Source organism: Hemicordylus capensis, chromosome 2 (assembly GCF_027244095.1).
Source record: "Hemicordylus capensis ecotype Gifberg chromosome 2, rHemCap1.1.pri, whole genome shotgun sequence".
Taxonomy (NCBI): domain Eukaryota; kingdom Metazoa; phylum Chordata; class Lepidosauria; order Squamata; family Cordylidae; genus Hemicordylus; species Hemicordylus capensis.
Genome location: NC_069658.1, coordinates 132,313,574 through 132,338,444, shown reverse-complemented (window position 1 = coordinate 132,338,444; position 24,871 = coordinate 132,313,574). Strand labels below are relative to the sequence as shown.

Genomic DNA, 24,871 nt, shown 5'->3' with positions numbered 1-24,871 from the left:
TTGCAAAGCACAGTAGGGCACTTTAATTTGCCCCTTCAACCCTTTTTGTTGCACCCTTTGAGCAATTTTCAGGCCTCCAGGATCCTAACCCCCGTGTTCCCATTGCCCCAATAACCCAATATTCACAGTTTCCTTATCCATAGTAATTTTTCACATAGAATCACAGTTTACCTTGGTCAAAATTGAAAAGCAATAATGTTTCTTGCAGTGGCAACTCATCCTAACGAGCCAGGGGGGTGCCAAACAAGGCATAGCTCCCTCTGGTTCTTGGCAGTCCAGGTTGCACCTCTTTCTCCCATCCTGCCCTGCCTTGATTTTAACAAGAGCCGTGCTGCCCATAGGCCGGCCATTTGTCAGGTAGAGTTTTGCAGGCTGGTTAATCATTGAACACTTGATGCCCCTCTGGCTCTTTAGGATGAGCCACTACTATTGTTCTTGTTTAAGATTTCTGGAACTTCTTATATCGGTTTTTAAAATAGGTTTTTTGTTTTTTTTTTTACAGTTCAGTTTGAGAGTAGGTTCTGACCTAATATATAATTTATTATTATCTCTTTTTGCTGAAGGAATTCCTGTTTTGTGGTTTAATATGCACTGCAGTTTGTTTTATTCTACTCTAACATGCAGGGTGGTGTTGATTAACTTAAAATTACAACCCTCGTTATGATCCATCTAGGCTTAAGGTCTGTAAAATGCCTGTCGAGTTCAGTGAGATAGTTTAGCATGCACTTTAATCTCTTCCCCTTAAATCAGTGGAAATTTGGCACTGACGTGGTCATGTGGCATCGACATGCTCATATTTTACATGGAGAACATCACTGAAATGAAGGGAGGCTGCAGTAGAAACAGTGCTGGTTGAAAGATTGCTCCTTAAATTTGTAGAAAATGAACACATTTCCTAGTATTACAGAACAATAAAATTACAATAAAAATACTAAATTTACTCCCCCGCAAATCCAATATCAATTTAAAATGATTAAATATTGAAAATAATAATAATTAACACTTACTGCTCTTTAATATTTTCTTCCTACTTTAGAATCTCACTGTAGCCAGTGAGCAAGCACTTGATGAATATTTGAATGTTCATTGAATACCAGAACATTGTGTGTAAAAGCCAGAAATTTGGGTTGGCTGAAGAATATTTTGCTGAGAAATTCAGTAGCAGTGTTTTCACTTAAAGAGCATGCTTAAGCTGTATAATCCCCACATGTACACGCTTTGAGCTCATTTATTCGTAGTGTACCATTTCACATCCTGCTGCGTCTCAGACTGCAGGATGCTTGTGTGTGTCCCCTTTGTAGAGGCTCTGGTGAGCCAAAGGAGCCAGAGTAAAGTAAGACCAGAAGAAACACTGAGTAGGACAGTATAGCATGATAATGGCAACTGTGACTAACACCATTTACAAGGATGGACATTGAAATACTTTGCTATTTAATAAATACTTTACTTCATACCCTGACTTGCCCATGGCTCTGGCCTCCACCCAAGCATTAGATTTTGTTTAAATCAAAAGTTGACAACCCTGGCATGGATCCCAAAATGCTCTTCTGCTAGAGGAAATCCTCTTCTACTCACAGAAAGGCTGTTCCTGAGTTAATAGAAGACCATTACATGAGAAAAGTGACCCCAAATTCAGAAGTATTGCTCCATTCTCAGAAGCTTTTGCATGAGAGTTTGTGCAGGTGCTTTAAAAAGTCTTTTTATGGTTTTATGGTCTACCAGAGTTTATATGTTGCAGCCTGCATCTTTATTCTTCAACATGTTTCTTGTACTGTAATGCAACCCCCAATATAGTATGACTCTGGATGACAAGAAGTCTTCTGAACATTAGGAGATGGGTGTGAGTTTGTACATATGTCACTTTAATTATGCACGCTTGCACATACATACAAGATTGTTGTATGTGCTGGGGAAAGGCAGTAGTAAGAAACTGCTGGCAATACTGCTGAACATTTCCAGCTGAAAGGATTGTCCAGGCTAGCACATCACATTTGTGTGACTCTTTGAGAAGCATTGAATTACTAATATGATAAATTTTAAACTGTATTACACATAATCATGTGGTACATTTTTCTTGGGCAGAAAGTTTCCCAACAGAGATTTTTCTTTGAACGGTTATCAATTCACATCCCTTCCTGTTTATACAAAGATAAAAATTATTATCATGATGGAGACTTTGCGGATGATAAATACAGGAGACCATGGACAAGAGGTAAGTTACATTTCTCTTTCACATATCATTTTTTTTTAATATTAAACAATGAGCTATGGGTGAAAGATAAGGACAATGAGAATTTGGCCACGTTGTAAAATGTTTGTGGCCAATCTTGCATAAGAAATACATTATCCGCTTTAAGAATTCTCTCAGGAGAATGCAGTAGGTTAGTTCAGACAACTGCAACTCAACCGGTGGCTCATCTCATGGTGAGGCCTCCGACTGGTGCACCTCCCCACCACCACTTAATCATGTGGTGATTAATTCCCAAACCACCCTTCATTGAATTATTTAAATACTACCTTAAAGTTCAAACATTCTCCCCCACCTGCCCCCTTATGCAGTGACTGGCCCTATTGTCCAAACTGGCCCAACAACGTTTAAAAACTGTTAAGCAGAATACGTGTTCATGTTCCATGCATCTATAATGGGCAGGTTTAGACATCCTGTAGAAGTATAGTTTATTTTAATTAAGCAATCCAAGTTCGAATTTAACGAACTTGAATTAGTGTCACGGATCATCATCAAATCTTGGTTTGTTTCACCATTTTGTGGTTTGTTCAGGTCCTGTCCTTTCTCCTTACCTCCCATGATCTAGGCTTGCCTCTCCCTATGCTGAGCCTTGCAAGGGCAGTGCTACTGAAACAAACCAAGATTAAATCATAATTGTGGATTTGCATCATGCAAAACCTTGATAAGGACAAAAAAAATAATCTTCAAACCTTGAATTCAGATCAAGATTTGACTGCCTGAAATGATGATTGTAGACTGGCATGGGTTCAAAGATACACACTAACTTCAGTTAAATGAAATAAACCATGTTTCCACATGATGTCAGAACCTGCTCAGGAACTATCCTATGAAGCTCTATGTACAATTGGTGTGTAGAGCCTGCAGGGCTTCTGCAGGGAGAGCCGACCCGCTCTCCCCGCAGATGAGCATCCAGCCGTCCCTGGGCAGCTGGATTGGCTGCCCACACGACTACCGGCTCTGTCACGGAGCTGATGGGGCGGTGGGGATCGGGGTCCACTCAGCCCCTGGAAGTCCCAAGATGCCCTGCGCAAATATGTGGGGCTTTCTAGGGAGACCCCGAGGCCAGGAGGCTTGTTGGAGCCACCAGTCGGGGGTTTCCTTGTGAGCTGCACCGTGGTGAATCACGATCGCCAAAACGTGGTTAGCAGAGCACTCGCTCCGCTAACCTCGTTTTTTTGGCGGGGGACTTAAGCGTGCTAACCGCCAGGAGCCACATAGCTCCTGGCAGTTCTCATGGCCGCTCGAAAGTGCTTTCGAGCGGTCATGTGAATAGCCCCTATATGTATATTAAGGTTGTTCCCATGACCAAAACTGTTGGCAAGGCAGAGGGCTGGTGGGGAGGCAAGCACCTGCCTGCTTCCCCGCACATGATTGATTTCTGTGTTCATGCTCAGCCGTTCGCATGGCACATGAGCCGTGCCCCAGCGAATGGCAGAGCAGGAGCCAGAGACGGAAGTCCAGGGGTGCAGTGCACCAAGGGATCCTCCCTCAGCTGGGTGCTCTTGCTTTCCTGGCTCTCTGTGTGCATGGGCAGCCTGCAGCCCATGCACACACACAAGACCCCAAACCATATGTGCCCTTAAACCCAGGTTAAAACCTGGGGTAAATTGCCATGCTTGGGATCGAGGCCGTGCCAGGATTGGGCTCGAACTCGGCACTTTGCATGGGCAGCTAAGCCTAGGCTGAATGGCCCAAGCTAGGACTTGGCTGCTCATGTGATCAGCCTCATTGTATTGAGCTTGTGGCTGTGAATCCTCTAAAACCTATTGAATGAGTTTGATACGATGGCACAGAATGCTATTTATGAATATTCTGCCTGTTTGAAGAATGCTTGCATTCAAGCTCTTGTGAGTGAAGGAAAAGTGGTCAGTTTGCCTGGGATTCACACAGTTACTAGAGAGAGGAGTAACTCTGGAAGGCAAACTGAAGACAGAAAAGCGGTCCCTGCACATAGAGAAGTTAAGAAAGAAGGTACCTGAAGAATGGGTCTAGAGTAGGACATGAACTGAGAAACATGGTTCTAAGGAAAGTATAAGTGTGCAAGGAAAAGGGCAGAGGAGTCAGGACATTGAGGTGAGGGGTTCCTGAAGAAAGCTCACTGCTTAAGGGAGTGAGCCCAGCATACTCTATATGCTGGGGTAGGGGAGAGAGGAGTGCTAGGAAAGCTGGCTTCAGATTTCTCATCTACACTGTCATGCACTAAGTCAGTGCTGTAAGGCCTGGGAGCCACTGGCAGCCCCTATCTGCCCTAAGTGTGGCTCCCTGGTTAATTGTTTATGGGGCCGAAATAAAATTGTTTATTTGACCAAAGCTGAATACTCTGCATAGTTGACCTGGCACCTTGCAGAGACAATCATTTTCACCCTGCAGTGCTGCACTTTGCTCAGAGCTGGGGGACTTCTTTAAGGGAAGCAGAGCTGTCCAGAGCCCCTGCATAATCTTGGAAGACATGCACAAAGTGCTGGGATGTGTAGTCCTTCCCAGCACTTTCCCCATAGAGCTCTTAAGAGATGGCCTCCTTGTCTCTTAAAGGGCCCTACCAGCACTGAGAAAAGAGCAGTGGTTAGCACAGTAGGAAATGGCTCTCACACTGAAGGGTTTTGTTTTTTTGTCAAGGTGGTCCCCACAGGAACAATAGCGAAGACCACTGCACTAAGTGATTTGTGGTAGTGGCAACAGTAGTGAAGTCTCTGATAATGAGCCCCTGGTGGCGCAGTGGTAAAACTGCCGCCCTGTAACCAGAAGGTTGCAAGTTCGATCCTGACCAGGGGCTCAAGGTTGACTCAGCCTTCCATCCTTCCGAGGGGGGCAATATGCTAAATCATTGTAAACCGCTTAGAGAGCTCCGGCTATAGAGCGGTATATAAATGTAAGTGCTATTGCTATTGCTATTGCTAATTGGCTCAGTTAACCTAACTTCACAGAAAGGTAGGCCAAGCAGAAGAGTTTCTGGCTGCCATTGACTAAGCTGCTTCCTCTTCCCTGTTTCCCAAGACCCTTGTGCCTCTCTGCTCCACCATAGGATCTGAGCAGTCTAGTCAATGGTAGACAGAGACCCTTAAGATCAGAGACTCTATTTATTTATCAAATTTGTACACTGCCCCAAACTTTCACCTGGTTAACAATAGCATAAAACAAGTTAAAACATATACAAAAACTTAAAACAATTTAACAATTTAAAAATCAACCACAGATTAAAACCTAAATATTTAAAAAGCTGAAAAAGCTTGGGTGAAGAGGTGGGTTTTCAAATGCTTTTTAAAAATTGTCAGAGATGGGGAGGATCATATCTCACTAGGGGAGCATGGTCCACAGTCTTGAGGCAGCAACCGTGAAGGCCTGCCCCCGTGTGGCCACCAGCTGAGCTGGTGGCAACTGGAGATGGACCTCTCCTGACGACCTCAGTGGGCAGTGGGGCTCATAATGAAGAAGACATTCTCTTAAATACCCAGGGCCTAAAACATTTAGGGCTTTATAGGTTATAACCAGCACTTTATATTTTGCCCAGAAACCTATTGGCAGCCAGCGTAGCTCTATCAGCAAGAGTGTTGTGGTCTCTCTGAGATGACCCAGAGACCAACCTGGCCACCGCAGTTTCGGGACTATGTACAAAGGCAGCCACACATAGAGCTCATTGCAGAAGTCAAGTCCGGAGGTTACCAACATATGTACCACTATTTTGAGGTCGTTCATCTCAAGAAATGGACGCAGTTGGTGTATCAGCCAAAGCTGATAAAAAGCCCCTCTGGCCACCACCTCAACCTGAGATACCAGGGAGAGGTGTGGATCCAGAAGTACTCCCAGACTGCGCACCTGTTCCTTTTGGGGAAGTGTGACCCCTCTAGAACAGGGAGATCAAAATCGTCTCTGGAGTTCTGACTCCGTACAATAAGTACCTCCATCTTATCTGGATTCCGTCTCAGTTTATTCTCCCTCATCCAGCCCATTACTGCTTCCAGGCAGGCATTTAGGGAGGTTATGCCATCTCCTGATAATGTTGACATGGAGAATTAGATCTGGGTGTCATCAGCATACTGATAATACCGTGCACCAAATCCCCTGATGATCTCTCCCAGCAGTTTCATGTAGATGTTAAAGAGCATTGGAAAGAGTATGGAGCCCTGGGGGATGCCATTTATAAGCTCAGATTTCGAAGAGCAACAGTCTCCAATCAACACCTTCTGGAATCTGTCTGAGAAGTAGGAGCGGAACCACTGTAAAACAGTGCCTGCCACCCCCAACAGTCTCAGACGTTCCAGAAAGATACTATGGTCAATAGTACTGAAAGCCGCCAAGAGGTCCAAAATGGCCAACAGAGTCACACTTCCTCTGTCAATTCCCTATTGAGGTTCATCCTGGTCTCAGCATGCATCAGGCTACAAGAACCCGGGAAGCTGGCTGTTGCCCCTATCAGTGGTCGAATTCTGAGGCAGCAAACAAAGAGTAGAGGGACTGGAGACAGGTGTATGATCAAAGTCAGGCAGAGGTCAATCAGGAAAAAGGAGCAGGAACTAGCCAGATTCTTCACATTGGAAAACAATTGCCTGGACTGAGGAGCAACCTCTGAGTCCAGGACTTTGTAGGGCTTGGTGTACTAGGATTGGCCCTTGGGTCAGCTAAATGAAAGCTCAAGCAACCTAGGGGGCACCCTTGAGCCACAGAGGTCAGGTTTACAGTGGCACCAAAGCACTCGTGGTACAAGAGGGAAGGTGTTGGAGCTGACTGCCAGGGTCTGTGGTTTAAGAAACAAGCAGAAACATGGCACTTTATGGGTCCTAAGGCAGAGTCCCTGAAAGCAATTTTAAGTATTATGCTTTGAGCTGAACCATTTGTATCTCTGGGGATTCATGTGACCATCCTGGACTCCGTTTTTGCTGTGATTTTTCCTTCCAGCTCGGTGCTTTTCATACTACTTCTTCTTAGCTATGTTTTTTCTGCTTTAGTTTCAGTTGATTCCATTCAAATTGTGATGAATTTTTCTGTGCTTGATCTTTGGAAGGAATATTTCTACATAGAAGATTTCTTGGAGAAGTGAGTGCCATTAATTTATTCTTAGGTTGTTATGCATATCTAAAGCTGGAGACCAACATTCATTTACTTGGAAAAAGAAATAATATGGAAACCATCAGGGCTTCCATCCAAACGTGTGTTCAGGATAGGATACATGGTATAGCCTTGGGACGTAGTGGAAATTCTTATATAGCCAGTATGTATCAGCAAATGAACAAGGTGATAGACCTTTACTATGAGACTTGTGTTATAAAATATTTTGCACTTTAAAAGTCCTCCATAAATAATCATACTAGAGAAAGATGCACAATGGAGAAATCAAAATATGCATAGGTCAAAACAATGCATATCAATATTCCACATATGATGACTATACAATTTGAGCCTATGTGTGTTGAATTTATGCATGGAAGATCTATGCAAATGGTTCATTGTTGTGGATATCCAGTGGCCCAAAGGAGACTGGTGCACCTTGGTGAGGGGAAGACGCAGTCTTGCTCCCTCCTGTGCATAGCCTCTGGGAGCAAAGAAGCGAATCCAAACTGGTCCTATGCATTTAAGATCATACAGGAAACATTTTATTTATTTTTCAAATTGATAGACAGCCCCAAATTTCCATCTCTGGTTTACAACTTCTGTCTCTGGTTTACAACTACATAAAACAGATTAAAAATAAAGACCTTAAAACAATTGAAAACCACAGTCCAGTTTAAAAGCTTGGGTGGGAGGGGGAAGTCTTTAGAGACTTTTAAAACGTTGTCAGAGATGGGGAGTTCCATGCAGTTAATCAGTTTCCTCTCCAATTTTGTACAAGGCAAGAAAAGCAGAGCCAGTATACATCCTATGATCTATTTATACAATTCTCTAAGGTGTACCCATGGCTAATCCTGTGCGTGGCAGCTCTTGGGGGAGTTCAAGAGCAGAAGCACCTGACTGGGCAGTGGGGATTCCATATGCAGATAGGGAGGACGATCCTGTGAGAGCAGAAGCACCATGGTGATTGGGCAGTGGGGATTCCATATGCAGATAGAGAGGAGGAGCCTGTGATGGTTACGATCAGTTGGAATGCAACTGTTACTGGTTGGAAGATATTCTTGATTGTAGAGGAGAGGAATCTATATCTATAAAAGGATAGCGGGCAGGAGTCTGCAAAGAGAGGGGTTGTGAGGGAGTGAGGAGCCCCTTCAGGAGAAGGAGGCTGCCGTTGTGTGAATTAGATGAGGAAACAAGATCTAACTCAGGAAGGGAGAGAGAAAGAAAGAAAAAAGGGAGGGGAAGAAAGACAGAGGGGAAGAGCGAATGTATGAGAGAGAAAGAGAGAAAAAGAAGGGAGGGGAAGAGAGAAAGAAGGAGGGGTGAGGGACGGGTCTGAGCCTGTCATCAGCCTGAGGGGAATGAGCGGCCATGGCAGCACCTATTGGCATCAAGTAAGGATCCAGTCAACCACTGCTGCTGTTTGGGGCTACCGATGCCATTGGTGGAGGGAGGCAAGCAGGCAAGGGACAGGCCCGGGCCTGTCAGCAGCCTGAGGGGAACGAGGAGCCTGAGGGGAACAAGCAGCCATGGCAGTGGCGTCAGTGAGGAAGGGCCCAGTCAACCACTGCTGCAGCTGCTCTTGTGGGGAGGAGCAGAAGCGGGGCTTGGTTGGGGGTGGGGAGGTCTCTGGGGATAGAGGGCTGCAGCTTGGCCAATAGGCACCAGTAACGCTACAGCCGCGACCAAGAGGGGTGAGGGGGATGGAGTAAAGGGATTGGGAAGTGACCAAGAGTGGTGAGGGGGATGGAAGCAACTGGATGGATGGAGGAGGAGGAGCAGGAGTGCGGCTCAGGTTAAGGTGGAGAGATCTCTGAGGTGAGGCAGGGGGTGAGGGGAGCAATCAAGTACTAGCACACAGATGCTCTGTGTGGGTTAAGCTAGTATTAGAATATTCTTTCACAAAAACATAAATTATAGGGTGACTTTAAATATATTTTAAAGAATTAAAAAGATCACTTATGAGTGAAAAAAAGAAATTCTAACCAGTATTTTAAAATACAATCCTAGACAGGAGGATTAAGGATTATCCAATTTCATCATTTGTCATGAATGAAAAAAAGCCTTTTAATGTTCTCCAGGTTGATACATTTTAGCTTGATATATGAGGGCATGTTATTTTTAAACATGCACATAGAATCAATTAATGCTTTTCATAGGATGACCTTGTTCCTTTTGTCTCCTGCATTTAGTTAATTCTAGAGATTGTATTGACTTTCTGCTGACACTACCATTATTAAGCCAAGAGTTTACTTAGAGATCCATGTAAATTAAATTTCAGACATGCAGTAATAGAAACAAAGTCAGTCAAAGAGGATAGCTAAAAGGCAAGAGGCCTGGGCTTCAGATTAGAGTCTTAATTTAGAGAGTTCAAAGGCAGAAAGGTGTTCAAAGCCATAGCTCCTGTGATCCCATTTTGTGCTGGGAATTTGAAATATTACTGTTTTCATATTTGACATTGAACTAATACACAAAATAATTAGGAAGACATTCATTTATTCTATCCTTTAATATGGGCAGTCCATAGTCTCTGCTAGCTCAAGCTTCAGCAAAGTATATAGAGGTCTTTAGAAGCTACAGGGAAACTCATTCCTCAATCCAGCATTACCATAAGGCAATATTTTTCAGATGGTGTTCTTCGGTACAGTGGGATTATTCAGCAGCTTGTTAGAGGTTCTTTAATGAAATTATTGCTAATTGTGCTCAAATTACTAGAAAGATTGCTTGTCCTCCACTACTGAGCCATAGCTACAGTGTGCAGCCATAGAGTGTTAGGTACGTTCTAGTGATACTTTCCATTTGTGTGAGAAAACAGGCCTTGTTGGTGTTTCTTATGAGCTAAGAATGCACCCAAGAACATATGTTGGAATCCTCTGCAATGTGCAAGAGCTCCATGGCTGGTGCATTGGGATTCTTCATTTGGCAAGTGTCGTGAGGAAAGTGTTTCCAGATGGGAAGAATGAAGAACACTGACTTGTGGCACCTGATAGGAACCTTGCATGTGTGGTGCAGCTGCTGTGAATGTATGATCCTGCAAAGAACCAGCTACAACTTAGGAAAACTGGTGGATCTATTCTGGAGATCTGCCTTCTGCACTTGCACATTAATACTGTGTGCTGCTGCAAGCACACCTGTCCTTCAAATACACATTTGGACCCATGTGTCTTATGCATGTGTGCATCTAGTTTGTGTCCCAAGCAGGGATACCAAATCAATCCGGGTGGGGGGTTACTCTTTGAATCTGGGGAAATTACTTAGATTGTAGGGGAACATTTCCCTTCTGCAGCTGACTCCGGCCAGCTGGGGAAGCAGGCAGCTGTCTGGTAGAGTGGGCCCAGATAAACAAACACCAAATCACCAAGCATTCATAACTTCAGATCAGGCTCAGGGGAGGGAGGCTCCGGGAGGGGACCGCTGCCTGGATGGCCCTGGCCCCTGTCGGGCGCATTTCCACCACGGCGGTGCGCCGCAACTGGCTCCGGGTCGGCTGGGAAGGCCTCGGCCAGGCGAGTGTTACAGCCCCCAGGCAGCAGCTCTCGCTGCATCCCGGGGTCGAGGGAGACAGGGCGTGAAACCGTTAAGAGGCTTTCACACCACAGTAATAGGCTGGGTTGCCTTCCAAACTTGCCTTGGTGGCACCTGGTCCAAGAAGGCCCAGCAGCAACTGTGTGCTTGGCAGGCACCTGGTTCCAAGATTTCAAAGAGGGCTTGGGCACAGTATGTGCCATAGACTGGATTCAGGGTATAGGCAAGAGTATAATAACAGGTACATGGCTGGGAGTTCCAGAGCAGACCTGGGCAGAATGTCTGCCAGCAAGCCTACTTCTGAAAGCACCCAACATTCAGAGGGTTCAGATCAGTTAAAACAGGAGTCAAAACAAAAGACACAAATCCAGGAGAGGAGCTCTGATTGCATTAGAGTGGGGTTGGGTTGGTCCATTCAGATCTTCTTTATCCTAGGACCTTTCCTGTTCTGATTGACAATTTTGTATTGGGATATCAATTCCAATTGGACAATTCTATATTGGAATGTTTCCAAGCTAGGCGCTTTCCAAATTAGCTGCTCAACAGCAGCAACATGCTTCCATTCCAGCAAATTGCATTTGAAACGTAAACAGTAGGGGGAGCAGTCTTGCGGAAACTAACACACACACCCCCAAAAAAGCATTTTACACTGGATCTACGATGTCATAGCACTATATCGCAGTGATTAAATTCGAAACAAGGCATTGGAAATATGAACGGTGCCCTGCTGTCCGCCTAGGGACTGCGGGGTCACAACACAAGAAGTGTGGAAGCACACTTCAGAGATCCATCATGACCCCGTTGCAGGGTCTAATCTGGAAAGTGCCCTAGTCCCTTCAAGGCACAATGTTTGTGTCTTCTCAAAAATTGATGCTTAAATCCGAAATGGGGCTGCTCTAGTAACAACATGACAGTACATATCCTCACATCGTAGCTGGAGCTGCTTTACATGGTTTTTCCCTGTACCTATTTCTGAATCAAGACCATAATTGCTAACTGCTGATCCCAGATAATAAGGCTTTATTTACATAGAATTTACCCAAAGTTCTGATTTCAGTAGTGCCCATAGCTTTTGAATTACAGGGGTTTCAGAGTGGACCTGCCCCCCTTTTTACACATATTGAAATAATTTGTTTTCCACTGCTTAGGAAACCTATTTCAAGCATTCCCATCAATATTCATAATGAAGATATTGAAGTTGTTCCGAGTTCAAATCCTTGTTCTCAGTGTGAGCCAGAAGATGCTTATTTGCTTATAAAGGATGACAGCAAGCAAGAATTTAGTGATGCCAGTCATTTACAGCTAAATTATGTCCCAGTAATACTTAAAGAACAAGAAGAAGGTAAACAAGCATTTGGAACCTCACTTCTTTAAGGAGATTAACCTAGTCTGGCATGTAGAAATTATACATGCAGCTATCCTACCTTTAGACACAGACGTTCCTACCTTTAGGCACAGATGCTCTTAGCTGGGTGGCCAGATCGGCCACGAACACGACTGCCTGCTCCATCATGGAGCCGGCAGGGGCAGTGGGGATTGGGGGCCGCACGGCCCCTGGAAGTTCCAGGATGCCCCACGCGTGTGCACAGGGCATTCTGGAGAGACGCCCGAGCCCGGGAGGCTGCTCCCGGAGAGACCCCCTCACAGAGAGACCCCCCTCCGGCATTCTGGAGAGACCCCCTCCTGATCGGAGGTCTACTTGTGTGTCGCCACGCACCGCAGCAACACACAAGCAAAAAGATGAGGTTAACAGAGCGCTCACTCTGTTAACCTCATCTAAAGGGAGGGTGTTTTAGGCGGGCTAGCCGCCTTGGGAGCACCGGGCTCGCCTGCGATCCTGCTGGTTCCCACGATCCCTGGAAAGCGGGTTAAGCTCTCTTGGCCCTCTTTCCAGTGATCGTGAGAATAGCTTCATAGTCTAAAATGCTGGGAGAGAAGCTGCTTGCCCAGATAGAGGCAAGTGGCTAAATACAAGGCTGTACATACACATATATATGTTTTATTCTTTAAAGAGCCCAATCATATGCTTTGCTGCACAACTAGACAGCTCTAGCAGTGGAGCCCCCCTCCCCCCGCCGCCTCCACCTTTGAACAGCAGACCCCCTTGCCACATTTCAAACTGCTTTTGAGACTTCCCACAGTTACAGAAGCAGTTTGTTATGCAGTATGAGGCTTGGCCATACCTGTCAACATGTCCCTATTTTCCCATTCACCTGAATGGGAAAATAGGGACATGTTTGGCAGGTATGCACTGCTCTTCAAGGAAAACAAGTCTAAAGCCCCCTAAGGCTTACGTAATTAGTGTCATGATTCTTTGGATCCTAGACATTGTTGGGAATAGGAACAAGAATATCTATAAATATTTTGTTCATTAACTAGACTAGAAGGCAAATTGGTTTTCTTCCCTCTTATGTAGTCTCTGAAAATTTAGTAACATTGATAGCTAAATCATTCTTAGAAGTCATCCAAAGGAAGCATTCCATAATATACTTTTAGCATTTTTCAGTTTAGAAAGTGATCTGCAAAACTATCTCTTGGTACTGTAATTTGATTTTCCATTTCTTAGAAGATTTGTATATTGAAGATGAACTTGTTTTTACTGACCATTTGACCCAATATGCTAAATTGCTACCTAATCTGCGTACCCTCTTGAGCCGGCTCAGCATTTTCCGAGTGCAGGATCCCCTTTTAAGTTCCAGCGGAAACAGTATCACAGAGGAGGACATCTTCAGGTACTATGTAACTGAATAGTGTGCAGTATGTGAGATTCAGGATTAATATCTGAAATTGAGTGCACATTTTTTTTAATTAGTTGTTGCTTTATACTTATAAGACTTGACACAATGAAACGTAAGCATCTTTTAATTAACATTGCATTGATTTTAATATATGCATACTTAAATTTGCTCCTGTTGCCGGGGCGGGGGGGGCCCTTAAAGATACATGCCTTTGTCTGAATCTTGCCCAGTGATTTAAAAGGTTTATGCTGCAATCCTTGGCTAAACTCTGGGTGACATGAGCAGATTCAAAATTAAAACCTTAATTGGTTCTCAAAGCATTTATTGTTTACACTGAACACATGAATAGAATGAATGGAGTGCAAAACGAAAAAAGAGCAAGGAAAGTATTGTGACTTTTCAGTACTAATCATGTTATAAAATTATTCTGTGTGCTGAAACAGGAAATGTTTGCTCTTATCCAGTCAGAAGTTAAACAGGGCAAGATTAGAAAGTACATTGCTGGGCCTTAGATTTGTATAATGGATTCAAACAGTTTCCCAGATTACTGGAATGAAAGCACCCTTTCAAACATACTAACGTGCCAGGTGCATAACAATATACACCTTTCAACCTGAGAGTACCTCTGTATACTTGAAGTCATAATCATTTGATAACAGTATTTTCATAGGCGTAACGATAGGGGGGGCAGGGGGGGCACGTGCCCCAGGCGCCATCTTCGTTGGTCACGTGGGGGGCGCCGCCATGACCCCCACCGATCCCCGAATTTTTTTTTTAATTTTTAATACAAATTTCGCCGGGAAGGGAGCACGTCGGCGCCCCCTCCCACGAGCAGTCCCTTCCGCACCCGCGGCCCCCCCCCACTTCTTTCCTGGCTGGCCTGCCGGCGGGCGCCGCAACAAAACGGGCGCCTTTTGCTCACTGGCTGCTCTCAGCTCGCTGGCTGCAGTGTCGCTCTCAGGCTGATCAGCAGCAGGCGCCGCGCCAGCCAGAATTTAAGAAGAGTCCCTTAAGAGGCCCTCTAGTGGCTTGTTGCAACAACAAGTTGCCAGCGCCGCCGGGTCTCTAGTGTACAGAATCACTTCTGCTTCCAGGCTGCTCTGTCTGTGGAGCTTCTCTCTCCGTTTCCTTGATGCGCTGCTGGGCTGCTGCTTAAATGCAATCATCGCTGCTTGTTTTCTGATGCTTCCCTTCTGGCGGGGGGGGGGGCGTGTGTGCTTTCCAGAAGGCGTGCTTGCCTTGGGACCCGGCTTTCGAGCCTGGGGAGAGGGGGCAATACGGAAGAGAAGTGTGTGTGTTGGTTCCCCCCCGCCCCTTCCTCCACGCTGCTTCCCCTCTCGCCTTCCTTCTTCATTTTACTCTTATTTACTTTTGGATGGATGGACTGCGCTCCTTCCTAAGCCCTGTGTGTGTGTTGTGTGTGTGTGTGTGTGTTGGTTCCCCCCGCCCCTTCCTCCACGCTGCTTCCCCTCTCGCCTTCCTTCTTCATTTTACTCTTATTTACTTTTGGATGGATGGACTGCGCTCCTTCCTAAGCCCTGTGTGTGTGTGTGTGTGTGTGTGTGTTGGTTCCCCCCCGCCCCTTCCTCCACGCTGCTTCCCCTCTCGCCTTCCTTCTTCATTTTACTCTTATTTACTTTTGGATGGATGAGGGCTGCTCTCCTTCCTAAGCCCTGTGTGTGTGTGTGTGTGTGTGTTTGTTTGTGTCCCCCCACCCCCACTCCCCCCACGTTGCTTTCCCCAGGCGCTTTCTTTAGGGTTGCGCTCCTTCCTTAGCCCTGTATGTGTTTTTTTCCCGTCCCCTCTGCCCTGCCACTTCCCCCACGTTGCTTCAAGTCTGATGTTTGAAAAAAATTGCTTAGTTGGTTTTAAGTGCTTCTAGAGAATTCTAGGAGACTGGTATCAGTGTTCATAGGCAGCATGCAGCATGAGTGCAACACACATGCACAGTTCTTGGACCTTCCCAGCTTTTGGTGAGCTAAAGTCTCTTTCTCCCTTTTTAAAAGGTTTGTTTGTACTATTCAATTTCTTAACACACGTTTGCCCTTTTGAAGAAAGATTGTTTCATGAGGGACATGCAGTGACCATTTCTGTGATTATGACTCCACTTTTTGCAGCAAATACCATCATGGATGTAGTTGGCATGAATCTCCAGGATACTATTGAAAACTATCTTAGAGATGTAAATGGCTTGATATTGTGAAATATTGGAGGGGGGCCCCCACATATCGCTTCAGTCAGAGTTGGCAGTCCTATATAGGTGTTTCCATTCGAACCCACAACCTTTTGCTCCCTAGGCAAGTTACTTCCCTGCTGTGCCATTAGGTGTGGCTTGTATTCCTTGTAAATCTAGGAGTAGGCAGTTGTGGGGTGTGTGTGTGTGTGTGTGTGTGTGTGTGTGTGTGTGTGTGTAGGATCTTGATTATGGAAGTTGGCTGAGTGTCAGGATGGGACAGGTGTCTTGTGTGTGTGCTGCAGTAGTATTTAGGAACATAGGAAGCTGCCATATACTGAGTCAGACCATTGGTCTATCTAGCTCAGTATTGTCTACCCAGTCTGGCAGCGGCTTCTCCAAGGTTGCAGGCAGGAGTCTCTTGCAGCCCTATCTTGGAGATGCTGCCATGGAGGGAACTTGGGACCTAGTTGCTCTTCCTAGAGTGGCTCCATCTCCTGAGGGGAATATCTTCCAGTGCTCACACTTCTAGTCTCCCATTCAAATGCAAACCAGGGTGGACCCTGCTTAGCTAAGGGGCGGCGGTGGGGCACGCACGGCAGGGGGGGCGCAATTTCAGTGCTTGCCCCGGGCGCCGTTTTCCCTAGTTACGCCTCTGAGTATTTTATTTAGATTAAATTCAGTTTCTGTCTTGATCTAATCCTAGTGCTTAGTCCAAGAGCTGTCTCAAGTATTTTTGATGGATGATGTTGATTTGTGTTATACAAATATTATTTGTGTTGCCTCACAATAGATGTGTAAGGTTTTAAGTTGGCAAATCACAAAGAAACAGCTGTGGGAAAATTTGCTTTTGCACTTTTGAAATAGAAGCTTCTGTTTTTGATTTATTGTTTATGATATTTACTTATGGTAGTCCATCCAACAAGTACCAATCTTGAATTATTTATAATTTTGGACCATATTCCCCTAAATTTGTTTATACTTAAGCTTGATTGTATCAAATTGATCTCTACAGCCTGTCAAATTTTGTAAAACAGCCAAGAACTGTGTTTAGAACATTTCTAAACACTAGAACCTCATGTTTAACTGGTTTCCCAATGTTATTGTTAAAATGTTATTGAAAAATATTAGTGTTAAAATTCTCAGACCTGCATAAACTGGCAAACATAAAGAGCAATAACTTATGCTGTTTTGATTTCCTTTTGAAAGAGAGTGCTTTACATTCAAAAGGAGTGTGGCATCTCAAGTGAAGAGGACAGCATTGTATGAAGATGTTTGCAAAGTGACTTTAAGTGAAGAGGAGGTATGTGAGTGACTTCAGTGAATACTACCTACTTGCCACATTTTTAGAATGTACATTCAGACTGTGTAAACAAAAAAAATCTGCTTCAAAAGAAATATTTATGGATTTATCTTGCCTGTATGTTATCATCCTGAATTAGTAAAGGTTGCATATGGAGATGCAGCACTGAGATCAGCATGTTACATCCTCAGGCAAATTGCCAAGGCCTCCTCCCATCCCCAAAGGCCTGTTTCCACGAATCCTGGGCCTTTCCTTCCCATAGGGCTGGATTGGATGCACCTTTTTAATTTCCTCAATGCTCACTCCAAGGCAGCATTGCTCCATATTAGTGCTCTGTTGAAGTGGCAGGAATTGTGGGTTAACTGCAGACACTTTATCCACTTACAAATGTGTAGAACATTAGGGGTGTACACGGAACTGCCAAACTGCGGACCAGCACTGGGGTTGGGGGTTGCTTTAAGAGTGGGGGGAGGTTTTACTTACCCCTCCCGCCGCTTTCCTGCTCTGGCGCCCGTAATTTTAGCAGTAATTGGGGCGGCAGGATACCTCCCTGCCGCCCCTTCCCCCCTTTCCCTATGAAACGGTCCCAGGAATCCTCTGTGCACGCACGCACGTCACAGAGACGTGAAGCGCGCACACAACGTGCGCGCATGCACAGAGGACTCCTGGGAGAGTTTCATAGCGAAAGGGGGGAAGGGGCAGCAGTGAGGTATCCTGCCGCTCCAATTACTACTAAAATTACGGGCACCAGAGCGGGAAAGCGGCGGGATGGGTAAGTAAACCCTCCCCCCACTCTTAAAGCAACCCCCCACCCAAACTGAACCGCCCAGGTCCGTACCGGTCCGGGCACATCCCTATAGAACATTTTACCTAGTTACAAATCCTTACCTAGTTATAAATGTGCTCACTTTTCCCCTTAGAAATTGTGTATGAACCCTGATGTGATGTTTTGTTAATAAGCCCACACATGCAAAAACACATTTAGACCCCACCCCACCCCCCCAGATTAGGGATGTGCACAAACCTCTTCAGAGGCCCTTTTCTAGGCCTCCGAACAAGTTGGAACACTGGAAGGTTTGTGGGGGGAGGGGTGTCGGACTTTAAGGGTGGGTGGGGAGGCACTTACCCCTCCCTCCACTTTCCCCCTGCCGGCGCTCCGTTATGCAAGGCTCCTTCAGGTCGGCAGCATGCCTCCCTGCCACCCCGTCCCCTCTTTGGCCGGAAGTGGCCGGAGGCAGCATGCACGTGATGGGCGCAGGTGCACGTGCGCCAGGTACTTCCAGCCAAAGAGGGGTTGGGGTGGCAGGGAGGTATGCTGCTGCCCCGAAGGAGCCTTGCATAACGGAGCACTGGCAGGGGGAAAGTGGAGGGAGGGGTAAGTGCACCCTCCCCTCCCCTTAGTCTGACACACACACCCGCCTTTGAACCACCCCTGCCAGGTTCCGTGCACATCCCTACCCAAGATTGGACCACCAGTCTGCGCATAAATCCTAAATGGGCCAATTCAGGTAATATAATCTGACCAGCTGCCCAGTTGTCTGGGTAGAAGCAGCTGCACACACATCTCTCTCCCACCTAGGGTGCTATTCTGTCCCTGCAAGGGGCTAAACATTCACACTGCCCTAATTGTGTCATCAGTTGTGTTTAAGTCACACAATATGGGGTGGTTCAGACAGTCTGTTCCTCACATAACTATGTAGTGACTGCACACCAGCTTGAACCGGGGGTGGGGGGGCAGGCGGGGGTGGGGGGGGGGAAAGCTGTTCATGCAGCTAGTCAGATGATATAATTCAAAGTGACCCATTGAGGTTGGTATAAGTAAATGTTTCTTTAAAATCAGGCTCATTGGGTTGTATCCAAATGCCACCCTGTGTAAGTAAGGGTGCTTCAACCCTCAGGGCAGGGGTTGGCAAGCTTGCCTCTCTAGCTGTTGTTGAACTACAACTCCCATCATCCCCAGCCACAGTTTTGAGGCTCTCCCAGCTAGAGAGCCAAGCTTGCCAACCTCTGCCTTAGAATCAGGTTTTCAGAGGGAAAAGAGAACTGGTGGAAATTGCAAGCTCACACACATACCCTGTCATAGGTGTACCATACGTTAGACAAGAGTTGTCTCCCGGCATGGCTGCCTCAAAGGGCACCCCAAGGACAGTCTCGTCTCCCATGGAGAAGGCAGGGCACACACCTACCCCACAGCGCCTGCCCGCCCTGATGATTGCAGCTACCCATGGGCCACGCAATGGCTTGTGCCGCCTTGGCGCAGCACAGACAGTGATGGGGGGCGGGGCTCCCTTGCCTTCAAAAGGCAAGACCAGCTGTGCCTGTGCACCCTCTCTCTTCTGTCCGGGTGAGGGCGGGGCAGGTCAGCAGCAGCCTCCTTGCCTCGTGCGCTGTGAGCAGCAGGAGGACAGAAGGCAGGCGGGAAGGAAGATAGGCAGTGGGGACAGACAGTGCAGGGGGGTGGAAGGAACTTGCATGAAGGAGACAAGGAGTAGTGGGATCACTCAGAAAGAGCTCCAGAGACAGACAGTAGGAACAGCCTGCCCTTGGCTGCTCTCTGACTGCTGGGACTGCAGCCATCACACCGCTCTGGAGCTGCTCTCTCCTCTTCCCCTCCTCCTATTGTTGCTGCGTTGCATTCCCTTCTTTCCCTGTTTCTCTCCTTCCTTTTCAGTCTCAGACTCTGTGTGTGTTCTAAATCAGGGAACTTGAACAAAGGAGACAAGGAGTAGTGGGATCATTAATTGAAAAGTCGCTCAAGTCCAGAGAATAGCAAGCAACAGCCTGCCCTCAGTTCGCTGGAGTAGCATCCACCACTTTGGAGCTACTCTTGCCTCTTGCCCTCCTCCTGTTCTTGCTGCATTGCATTCCCTTTCTGTTCCCTTCTTTCCACGTTTCTCTCCTTCCATTTTGATGTCAGACTTTGAAGCTATTCAGACAAGCAGAAAATAGGGTTACATTCTGAAAGCAGATAGAAGCCTATTTTTACCTCATAGCAAACAGACGGGTACATGATGCAAACCCGGCAGGGAGTGTGAATGACAGACGATTAACTTTTTAAGGTTCTCTCCAGCCATTGCTAGCATTGTTGGTCCTCCAGCCCCGCCCATGGCAACAGCAGTCCGTGAGTGGACAGAGCAAGCACATGACCCAAGGAGACCACTCAGAGGACTCCAAGCTGCAGTCCCTCTTTGCTGCTCCCTAATTGGTAGCCTCAGTTAACCCCTTCCTAGCAATTGCAGCACTGTCAAAGGAACTGAACTCCATCCTGATGCCCAAAAGGAGAGAGAAGACTAGAGCAGCTGCAGCTGCCAACCAGCCCCAAAGGAAGAGTCACACACACCCCCAACGCACTCCTCAGATCCAGGAGGGACACAGCAGATGCCCCCTGGAGCAATTGCCAGATGCCGATGAGAGCAATTGCAAGATGCCCCCATAAGTAGCCCAGGCATAAGGCACACACCGTACACCGCAGCATGGTTTGGGAAGGCAGAAGGGGGAACCTTCCCTTCGCCCGCTCACCCTCCCCGCAGCTGTGGCTGTGGCCTCCGTGGCACACCCCGCCACCCCACTGTATAGTGTGTGTAGAAGGTAAAAGGGAGAACCTCACCCCACCCCCACTGCCGCCATAGCCAAGTGGTGACTCTGCCTCCCCATCAATCCGCCACTGCCACCCCATGGGCGTAGGAGGGTGGGCATGTGGGAGAGGGTGTCCCCATCACCCACCTGCCCTGATGCTGCCACTTGCCACTCTTGCAGTGCCAGCAGGGTGGGAGAGTGAGTGGCAAAGTGTCGCCAACACCTGCACACCCTCATTGGCACTGCTACCCTCTGCATCTTGATGATGGTACAGAGGGTGGGTGGGTGCAGTGTCACACTTAGGCAAATTGGGCACCTGGACTGCACCTGCCGTGAGGCCCTCCGCAGCTGCTGTGAGCCCCCTGCTGCCACTGCGAGCCTCCCCCCACTGCCATTGCCGCCATGAGACCTAACCAGTGACCCTTGCATGGACAGTCATTCCAGCGGTCACTCCCACTCCACCAGCAGATGGAAGGAGGATCCGGTGGAGCCCAGAGCGGTGTAGTACATACTCAAGTTCCTCCTCACAACAACCCTGTGAAGTAGGCTAGGCTGAGAGAGAAGTGACTGGCCCAGAGTCACCCAGCAAGTCTCATGGCTGAATGGGGATTTGAACTCGGGTCTCCCCAGTCCTAGTCCAGCACTTTAACCACTGCACCATGCTGCAGGCAAGGGCAGGGACACTCCTGCTCTTGTCCAGTGACTTGCAGGGGACAGGAAGGAGCACAAAAATCCCCATTGAGCCATGATACTTGCTGGGTGACTCTGGGCCAGTCACTTCACTCTCAGCCTGACCTACTTCACAGGGTTGTTGTGAGGAGGAACTTGAGTATGTAGTACACTGCTCTGGGCTCCTTGGAGGAAGAGTGGGATATTCTATATTATTAATTCTTCTAGACGGGCCATGCGCCCTGTGGGGTGGCTGGAAAGCAGTTTGACAGTTGGATCGGGGGCACTGTGAAGCAGCAGGGAGCTCGGAGGCTGGGGGCAGTTTCGGGAGCTGCACAGTTGGCTCTGAGGGCTGCGGGCGGCAGACGGTTGGCTGAGCTGCACCGTGAAGCGGCAGGGAGCTCGGAGGCTGTCAGGCGAGCAGGCGATAGTTCCTGGCAGTGGCAGGGGGAAGCAAGCATCTCTGCTGAAGCGATTCTGTAGAGAAGATGAGTGGCCATTGTTTTACCATTATAAAGCCTGAACATTCTGTTCTGTTGCGGTTTGTAATGTTTACCCCCAGATTAATTAGCAGAGCACTAAAGAAGCTACCCACTCCATTTACAGAGTAGAATGCAGAGTTTAGTTGCAGCTATTTAGAGAAAACACATGGAGATTCTTGTAGAACTAAATACTAAGTATTTATTGATGAAGTACACTTTGGATAGGAAAGACCTAATCCTAATCTATAGGACTAAATACTGAATAGGTAGGGGGAGAAAGAGATGTTTCCATCTGCTCTCTAAGGGGAAAGGAAGGGAAATCTGACTCTCACAGGAAATAACCGAGGAGTCCAAGCAGGGGCCATAGAGTAGAGACAGGTAGAACAGCTAGGGAGACCCTTACTCACTATCTCTACTACCAGTGCCCCTACTGGTCATTAGGATAGATGGTGCAAAAGGTCGATGCACTGAAGGAACTCCATTTCCACATATTCATTGTTACATGTAAAAGGATGTATGTTAAAAGTGTGACATCATAACACAAAACCCAGCTTCACTGTTTCCCTCAACCTGCAGAGGAAGAGGATTGAGGCTGAAAGGAAAGTATAATTGTATGGAGGCTCAGGGACGGGCCTTCTCCATTGCTGCCCTGAGGCTTTGGAACACACTTCCTGCTGAAATAAGAGCCTCCCCATCTCTTACAACTTTTTAAAAGGCAGTCAAGACACATTTGTTCACTCAGGCTTTTAATTAGATATTGCTTTAATTGTGTTTTTAATAGTTTTAATGATTTAAATTTTAATTGTTGTAATGTTTTAATCTTTTCTTCTGTTGTTTTTATTGGTTTTTTGTAAACCACCCAGAGACTTGCATTTTGGGCGGTATACAAATGTGTTAATAAATAAATAAGTGAGCACAACATGTGAGACAGTAGAATTTGTTCACTGCTTATAAGATGGGCAGCTTATGACCTTGCCATTAGGTGCATGAGTGAATTAATATGTGTGATGTTAAAAGCCTCATCAGCTTTCTAGGCTTATTTTACTACTTCTTTTTAATAAGAGGTCTGGCTGAGGGATCCAAATACTCTTTGCTCCCATGCTGCAAGAGAAAAGCTGCTATTTTTATTTATTTATTCATCATATTTATATACCACCTGATATAAATATATTTAGGTGGTATACATAATCCAAGTTACAATATAAAGTAAAAGAAACAATTAAAACACTTTCACAGAATAAAAACAATTCACAGAATAAAACAATTAAAACTTGTACCCGTGGCTGCTGCTTGAGTCAAACAATAAATTGAGCGGGGGGGGGTGTAGCCCTGTCCACTGAAACTATGATGTACTAGAAGGGGCTAAAGCTCTTCCACACACATGATGATCCTAATCCAGATTGGGTGGCCCTGCAGCTGCTATTTTAAAAATAAAATAAAAACAACAACAATGAGAAAGACTGACATACTTAATATCACAGTTTGACCCTTAGACTGACTTTGCTTTTGCACCAAAGCTTCTAAAATATACTCATTTATACTGTGATTATGGTATAATATTATTTCATATCCTTTAATCTGTAACACGTTGCGCAGTTTTGTTGCTGAAAAGTCCTTAGATTGCTCAAATGTCAAATTCTTTAAGTTGCTTTGAGAATGACTGCGCCAATTATTTTGCTTTCTAGACACTTGTACTTCCTCTTGAGTTACAATCCTACAAAACATCAGACCTCAGACTGAACCCAGAGATTCCAACATGTTTAGCACTGAAATCTTTATTACAAGTAGCTCCGGAAGTTATAGCAGATGAAAGTGGAAGTTATAAAATAACCAGTGAAGGTAACAATTCGTTTAATGATACTTAAGCAGCAATTCTTAGGTTTTACAGTGTCCAATTCCATTATTTTATTTCTGATCCTTTATTTGTAGATAACAAATGGTCAAATTAATTCTGCTTGTTTTGCATTGGGTATTTTAAAGCAACACAAAAGGCCATCCTTTACCTTTCATCTTAATGTATTTTTCAGATCTTGCAGTGAAAATTACACCTGAGATAGAAATTTCAGCATATTGCTCCACACAAGAAGTTTGTTCCAGTCAAAATGAAAGTGAACTGGAATTCAGCGAATTACGTAGGATTTTCTACAAAAAACAAATCAGAGGCAACACTTAGAGAGACACATCATAAAGAATGTCAGATAGCCCTGTTGACCTTTTAGTTCCTAGTCCACTCTGGAAGGAGATGGGCAGAGAGGTTTAGGAATTGCTGGTGTTCTGCATATGAAACACTGAGGAGGCATACAGAAGTACTGCAAACGGGGGTCTCTCCACCACCACCCCCGCACCCACCACCCCGGCTCAACTTGCTTCTGACTGGCTCCTCAAATGACACATATGCACTTCCCCAGAATCCTGTGCTGTTCTCTCCCTCTGTGCCCATCCCTGTATGCTTCAGGCAACTGCCTGCCTTTTGAAAACATGTTAATTCCTTACATGTTTAGCTGATTGAACATTTGTTCAGCACTTTGTTTTTTAAAAGCACCTGTTCTTTATCTTTGGGGAAATGGCTGTAGGGGTAGGAACTAACCCATCAGCACTCTGCACAGGCCCTGCAGTCTGGAGGGGTGGGGGAGAAGGTTGTACTTCTGCTGAAAATGCTGTGTTTGTGCTTCCACAGTAGGCTCACTGTTCACATTGTGTACATCTTAATGCACTCACACTCCTGAAATTGGACTGACCTTTGCCTTGAAGCTGCTATGGTGCAAGGTGCAATGTAATCTTGGGAAGTCTTTCAGATTAGTTTATATTCTTAAATATGCAATGTTTCACGCTTCCTTTCATTTTGTATTTTTTGCAACCATCAGCAAGTTACACTTCATTCCATGCTAGGGAATTGGAGGTCCCACTGACTCCTCCATGCAGCTCAGGGAAGGTGCATGTGAATTCACTGTATGCAACACTACAATCAGAACCTGTTTCCCCCTTAAGTAAAAGGTAAAGGAACGCTTATATATTATCTTCTTTGTGTGAGACTGTTGAGATCAAGACATTTGATTTATTGAATGAACGAAGATGAAGGCACATTCTGTGAACCATTCATTCTTGTGGTATACA

The 24,871-nt window shown here is 46.0% G+C and overlaps 1 protein-coding gene across 13 annotated transcripts in view; it reads left to right on the top strand.

Annotated features, from left to right (window-relative positions):
* Positions 1 to 24,871, top strand: part of SHOC1 (shortage in chiasmata 1) — a 91,853-nt gene that overhangs the window by 5,377 nt on the left and 61,605 nt on the right. For 11 of the 13 annotated variants that reach the window (XM_053301036.1, XM_053301035.1, XM_053301034.1 and 8 more), the window contains 8 exons: positions 2,083 to 2,212; positions 7,192 to 7,279; positions 11,965 to 12,158; positions 13,383 to 13,548; positions 16,937 to 17,030; positions 23,443 to 23,596; positions 23,785 to 23,889; positions 24,622 to 24,751. In XM_053301036.1, coding sequence (XP_053157011.1) covers positions 2,083 to 2,212; positions 7,192 to 7,279; positions 11,965 to 12,158; positions 13,383 to 13,548; positions 16,937 to 17,030; positions 23,443 to 23,596; positions 23,785 to 23,889; positions 24,622 to 24,751 — 1,061 coding nt within the window. Of the gene's footprint in view, positions 1 to 2,082; positions 2,213 to 7,191; positions 7,280 to 7,530; positions 8,686 to 11,964; positions 12,159 to 13,382; positions 13,549 to 16,936; positions 17,031 to 23,442; positions 23,597 to 23,784; positions 23,890 to 24,621; positions 24,752 to 24,871 lie in introns of those variants that run through there. The other 2 variants (XM_053301041.1, XM_053301045.1) reach the window with 2 other exon arrangements.